At 29.6% G+C, this 7,500-nt stretch overlaps 1 protein-coding gene across 3 annotated transcripts in view; it reads right to left on the reverse strand.

Annotated features, from left to right (window-relative positions):
• Positions 1 to 2,260, reverse strand: part of LOC125044763 (protein NEDD1-like) — an 8,701-nt gene extending 6,441 nt beyond the window's left edge. For 2 of the 3 annotated variants that reach the window (XM_047641676.1, XM_047641675.1), the window contains exons 1-2: positions 2,174 to 2,260; positions 145 to 243 (exon numbers count right to left, since the gene is read on the reverse strand). In XM_047641676.1, the coding sequence (XP_047497632.1) occupies positions 145 to 243; positions 2,174 to 2,180 (106 nt within the window). In that variant the 5' untranslated portion in view covers positions 2,181 to 2,260. The remainder of the gene's footprint in view (positions 1 to 144; positions 244 to 2,173) is intronic. The other variant, XM_047641677.1, reaches the window with a different exon arrangement.
• Positions 2,261 to 7,500: the final 5,240 nt, after the last annotated feature.

Below are 7,500 nucleotides of genomic sequence, written 5' to 3' on the forward strand. Positions count from 1 at the left end.
ATGTAACTGAAAGTGTAAATACACATTATTCATAATATAAACCACATACACATGCTTAAATACATACATACACACAAAGACACTTCTATGTGCCCTTTTCTCTTTGTCAGTACTAGATATTACAGGACATAGCGACTGACTTACCATTGACAGAAGGTATCTCTTGGTATAAAGAATAATTTTGGGTATTCCATAGTTTCACGGTATCTCCTGCAGTTGCAAGCATTGTGCTGGACTCGAATTCTGAAAACCAGATTCCAAATTTATAGATTAAAAAGTGTCCAACAACAAGATATGTTAAGCTGTCAATTCTATTGGTTAGTTGTTTACTTCATACACTAACCTTTCCAACCTTTCAATAGTATTCCCAGAATAGAAGATCCTTACCTTTTTCTTATTCTTTTTTTCAACAAATTCTAAATCAGTTTCTTGAGTCAATCAGATACGCCACACATCTTGAATAATACTGTAAACAATATATACTTATACATGATGAACAAGTCTACATACAGTGAAGCAGTGAAGGCCATACTCTACCACATTTATCCTGGCCAGAAAATATGCTGGTGGTTTGTGAAATGACCTTAACTATGTGCAGATTGTATCTTATAAGTAACAGGGTTTTTAATTGATCTATATAATCACCACCTTTTCTCAATTGTAAATCATTCCTATATATATATATATATATATATATATATTACCATCAGTCTTCCAATGGCTTTTTATATATAATCACTTTGGCTTTGCTTTATCCAAACACATTTGCTTTTTAATTGTCTTAACAATTTCTAACATCAGCTGTTCCATTTATAGTAATTCTAACATATACTTAGGTTAAGAGATATAATATATAATATTCCTTAACAACATGGTTTCATGATATATTAGTAATATGAACACCACCAAACTGTTGAGTAAACTGGCCTTCTTATATCTGTTACACAAGGCTTAATAATAGCCTGACATCTAATAAGTTTTAAAAAATAAAGAGTATATAATGGTCAAAGATGAAGAACATTCTTTAGCAAGATAATGAAAAGTGCAGTTTGTCAAATAAATATGTATCACTGTAGTTTGAACTACCTCTCACTATAGCATGGCAGTGCAATTGTCATTCTATTCATTTTCACTTTGGTAACTACTATGACAATTAAAAAATGCTTTTGTGTGGAAATATTAGTGATGTCATGTGGAGGAGATAGTTACTGTAATTATCCAGCATATTACAAAATCAAACCATGGCATTTTTTTTTTTTTTTTTTTACAAATCTGCTGTTTTTTAATAAATCAAACAGACACATCTAAAAATTATCTAACATAGTAATTGTAGACACAGCAACACTGATTAAGTGCACACAAATATAATTCACATTTAAGCAATGTTTCTCATTTATAATCTCACCGATTTCTAAAATGAAGCAATGACTTTATTCTTTTAATACATATTCCTTTTGCCAGAAGAAAAAAACAAAAACAGAAGAAAAGTGGAACCTATATATATATTTTTTTTTCCGGTTTAAAGACGGCTAGTCAGAACTTTACCTATACCCAAACTTTACCTATACCTATTTTTCAATCATATCAGTCATATGTCAACAAATATAATGCAATCCCACAATCAACACACTAGAAGATGCACAAACTCTAATCTCTTCTGAGCAAAATATATATAAAAATATAGTTTTTAAAATGGCCCAACTAAAATTTGCGGTAAAACATACTTGCCAACCTTTCACCTTTTCACTTATTCCTTACAAAGAACTCCACTTAGTACAAGAATTTAAAAGAAACACACACCTATACGCTATAAAATAACAAAATCAAGGGCATTTGTTACCGCGAGCGTGATACCCAAAACGAGGGTATAATGCAAACCAAAAATCTAAACCTACCCTTTCCTACCATCTATTTATTCCCTCCTTCATTAACACTTAAACATTAACACAACATTAAGAACACAGACTGCGTGAGGCTGCTGTGGACTTTGACTCTGAGAAGTTTTATGCAGCGAATATTTTCGTCATTTCGCGGTAAATACGAGGCCGCTGCAGCTGACCCTGTGTTCCTTATAACTCCATTTTTTTTACTAAATAAGATGGCAGTATCCATTTCCTTCTACTTTTAATGCATCGCTCTCGGTAACATTAACCAAAAATGAAGCCAGAATTACCTTTCATTACCTCTTACGCGCAGAAATACAACGTTAGATCACGCCCAACGTCGCCCTTGCTTTTGAACATCTGACAACTGTTGTTTTGATTACTGAGGGAGCGTTCGCAGTTGAGTTCATTCTTGAAAATATTACTTGGAATCGATATATTACTCATGTTTATCCTTTCTTATATTTAATTTGGTTATTATGATTTTGATTTGAGTGTAACTGCGTTGTTAGAATTGGGTTATTTGTCAAAATCATTTCTAAAGTATTTATCCGTTAAACTCAAACGTTGCCAGATATTTCTCTTTCAGTGTTATTATAATATATTTCATCACTAAAATCATTTCGATTTTTGGTTCATCAGATTGTTTATTACCTTACAATGGTTCCTTAAGCTATTCATATAAAAGACTGCACAAATTCTGCAATATATACAACAATCTGTTTCATTACGAGTGATTACTGCAATATATGCAATGTAATTAATGCGAATTACCGAATGAAATATCCTTTTCATTATTATTATTATTGTTAGCATTATCATTTTTCTTGGTAGTATTATCATCACCATTAGAATGACTATTATTTCTATTATCATTATTATTAGTATTATTGTTATTATTATTATTATTATTATTATTATTATTATTATTATTATTATTATTATTATTATTAATATTATTATTATTATTATTATTATTATTATTATTATTATTATTATTATTATTATTATTATTATTATTATTATTATTGCCATTATCATTATCATCATCATCATTATCATTATCATTATTATCATTTTTATTTTTATCATTATTATTGTTATTATTATTATCATTATCATTATTATTATTACTGTTATTATTATTATTATTATTGTTATTATTATTAATATTGTCATTATCATTATCATCATCATTATCATTATTATCATTTTTATTATTATCATTATTATTATTATTATTATTATCATTATCATTATTATTACTGTTGTTATTATTATAATTATTATTATCATTATTATTATTATTATTATTATTATTATTATTATTATTATTATTATTATTATTATTATTATTATTATTATCATCATTATCATTATTATTATTACTATTATTATTATTATTATTATTATTATTATTATTATTATTATTATCATCATTATCATTGTTGTTGTTATTGTTGTCTTTATTACTATTACTGTCATTATTATATTGTTATCACAATTATGATTTTATTATTATTATTACTATTATTATCATTATTATTATGATTATCATTATTGTTACCATTATCATTATCATTATCATTACTATTACTATTGTTATTATCATTGTCATTATTATTATTATTATTATTATTATTATTATTATTATTATTATTATTATTATCATTATTATTATCATCATTATTATATTTATCATTGTTATGACTATTATCAATATTATTATTATTATCATTACTATTATCATCTTACTACTATAATTGCTACTATTATCAGTATCATCATCATGATCATGATTATCTTAATGATGATGATGATCATCCTCATCATTATTAATTCTATTATAACTGTTATTATCATTATCGTTATTGTTACTATTAACATTATTATTATCTTTATTATGACTAGTAACATTACTTTTATAATTATTATCCTTATTTATATACTCATTTTGTCATTATCATAATATTATTATTTTCATGACTATCTTTGCTATAATAATGATAATGATAATAATGATAATATGATGGTGATGATGATGATGATGGTAAAAATAAATAAATAATATTGATAATATTAATTGCTATTATTATTATCATTATTATTGTTATTACTATTATGACGATGATGGTAATAATAATAACAACAACGCTGATAACAATGATAATAACAACTATAACAAAAGCAGTAACAATAATGATATCAATGATATCAATAATAACAATAGTAATAGTTGTTATCATCATTATTGCTTGTGTTATTGTAATTATCATTGTATTACAAACATCACTATGATCGTTGTTATCGTAATTAATATTTTCAATTATCTTTTTACTCTAACCATCTTCATATTCATTGTTGCTGTTGTTGTTTTTATTACTTTACTATAGGAATAATGACTACTGGAATACATGGGAAATGCACTATAGTTGGACTGTGTTTATAAATAAAACACGGGCATGGCAAAGAGATAAGGTCAGCATAATTACATTTAATCATAAAGCGCTTGGTGGAATGGGGGCAAAGAACACACTAAGTGATGAGTCACAGAGGGACACGCCACATAGGGTATATCTGGTATTTATAATGACAGGACTGAGGACACCTGCTTCCGACAGAATAAAAAATAAAAATTATCCATTAGAAAGGAGAGAGAGAGAGAGAGAGAGAGAGAGAGAGAGAGAGAGAGAGAGAGAGAGAGAGAGAGAGAGAGAGAGAGAGAGAGAGAGAGAGAGAGAGAGAGAGGGTAAAGAATTATTTTTTCAGTACATGAATGAGGGTAGTCTGGTTCAGGCAAACGGTTTATTCAGGCAGTGAAGAGGACATAGTAGACTCTCACTGCATCTGGATGCTCAAAGTTTTCTCAAAATCAATACAAAAAGCCAGACATGATGAAACTGGAGTCCTTGAAAGAAATCCGGGTTTGCATTCATCGTGATGATGTAGGCTTGATTAATATGTTGAATGCACGAATGCTTGGGTATCCCTGAGAGTGGCAAGCGTTGACGTCGATGAAGATTTTCTAACGTGGCTCTATTAGTGAGAGTTATACAAGAGAGTCGGTCTATGGAATTACTGAGTAGTCTGTGATATGTCCTACAGTGGTTTGGGTCAAGTGAAGTCTGAATTCTGTCGGTATATGTCGTACGCAGACCATTTTATACAAATGTAGATAAGGGTAGGAAGGTCTAATATCACAAGTAACGGAAGATAAATATACAAGGCCAGAAGGTCCTAACCAGGGGGCCATGGAACACTATGAAGATTATGACGTCATATTACACTGAATTTTATCTCACCTACAGTACCTACATAAAATTATCTCTCACATATCAATAAATTGGAATCTTTCCATAAAGTGTTCTTGTCCTATAGCTACTAACACCATTGCACTATTCATGGCTAGTAATAACTGAATCTGAAAAGGTGAACGAGGCCACAGAATGAACCACAGTACTAGACCAATAGAAAAAAGTCGGGGAATTCTGCAGGGGAGCCTGGCTTGTGTTGATTTTTGGAATTGCTGAGTGTCTGGTCACAGGACTTGCACAGTTATGATGGTTATATATGTGTAGGTACGAGTGAAGTAAATGTTGTGTGAAATAATATGCAGATATTGTTAAATGAATATAGAATACAAGGACTGCAGAAAAAAAAAAAAAAAACATTACGGAAGCGGGTGACGCAAACTTTACACAGGACATGTAATGTAGAAAATGTAATGACGAAGTCATGGGACTTTCCTTAAAACCATAAGGCGAATTAATCACACTGGATTTTCAGGTCCGGTCCTTGGTAAGAAACAGAAAGTGTGTCCCGTTACTGACATTCATGATAGATGCACTTTTATACTGATTATTTGTGTAAACATGACATCAGCAGTACATAGAAGGTTCAGGTTCATGTGTTTTCAACAGATACTTATGCATTAAGGTTATATAAAAAAAAATCTTATACATATAATCCCAGGCCACATTTTGTTACTCGTTTTATCAATGGCATAAATGTGGCTCTACATCGTGCATTTTATGTATACTACTGAGGCCCTTGATCTGCCACTGACGGTAATGGACGGGGAACATAATTCAGTGCAAAGGAGAGTTCGAGTTAGTAACGGCATCCTTCTTCTTTTTTGTAACCAAAGCTGTTTTAGAAAGCGTTCGTTGACAGTACCACGCAGATTTGACCTTTGCAATTAAGAACACCAAGGGTAGGAAAGTTAAGAAAAAGAGTAATATAGTAGCTTATACAGTGCCAGCCATTGAACGTGATAGACTTAATGAGCAGACAATAAACGCTGCCCCTCCCCTCCAGGAAAGATGTTATTGCATACAGCAAGAGAAAAGATAAATGCTTATATAAAATATCTTTTTGGGTTAGAAGTGCAGTCATACTGATAGAATTCGAGCTACTGATAAAAAAATGAAAATAAAATAGTGTATGATTTTGCATTTCATAGAATGATGTAATTTTAATCTTATTATCACCTATCTCTGATAACCATGCCAAGACATGAAAACTCGTTTATTACACAAGAACATAAACATTACCTTCTTTAGAGAGTTTTCGTGACTAATTGTAAATACTGACGATAGGCGTTTGTATGTCTTTATTTCCATTTCAAACTTTTTTTTCGGACATAGAGAAGAAAAAAAGGGACGCTTAATAAGTGAAGAGAATTGAGGATGTATTTTGCTGCTCTACCTATGGATTTCGAACCAAGTGAGTTCGTAAGTTGTCATTGGAACGTCAGTATATTTTCAGAAATCGCTATTATCATTGTATTTAGGGAAACCGTCATTGTTATCTTTTTTTTTTTTTTTTTTTTTTTTTTTTTTTTTTTTTTTAACTTGAAAGAATCACCGTTTCCTTTTACTTTTGCGGTACGAGTATAGTTATCAGCAACTACCAAGGAAATACATGAGCTTCACAGAAATAATACGAAGAATGGATATGAAGAAAAAATGGAAGAGGCAGTAGAGATAGAAATATAGATAGATAGAGAGATGGATAAATAGATAGGTAGATAAACAGATAGATAGATAGATAGATAGATAAATAAACACATAGATAGATAGATAGATAGACAGATAAACAGATTAGATAGATAGATAGATAGGTAGATAGATAGACTGATAGATAAATAGGTAGACAGACAAAGAGACAAAGAGATAGAGGGATATATAAATAGATAGATAGATAGATACATAAATAAATAGACAGACAGCTAGACAGACAAATGAATTGATATATAGATAGATTATCATATTTAATTGGACTATAACCAAAAAAACTAAAAATATGTAGAAAAAAGTTGAATGTGTGCTTGAACAATATATTCAACAATGAAATCAAAGAAGTCTGACTGTTTTATGGTAAATTTGTACTTCCGTTTTCATTTTATAGTAACTGGCAGAGTGAAATTTAATGACTCACTGTAGATTTGCTTATAATTTATCACAAAACAAAATGCTTTCAGCAAAATATCGATGTCAAAATGCTCAAGTTAGCCATAAAAAATTTAATTGTGGCACACTAAATGAAAGAAAACAAATTAAGGGCAAACTAAATTAATTTGTTAAAGAAGCAATATGCGCGTTATACGTGAAGACTT

Source organism: Penaeus chinensis, chromosome 36 (assembly GCF_019202785.1).
Source record: "Penaeus chinensis breed Huanghai No. 1 chromosome 36, ASM1920278v2, whole genome shotgun sequence".
NCBI lineage: Eukaryota > Metazoa > Arthropoda > Malacostraca > Decapoda > Penaeidae > Penaeus > Penaeus chinensis.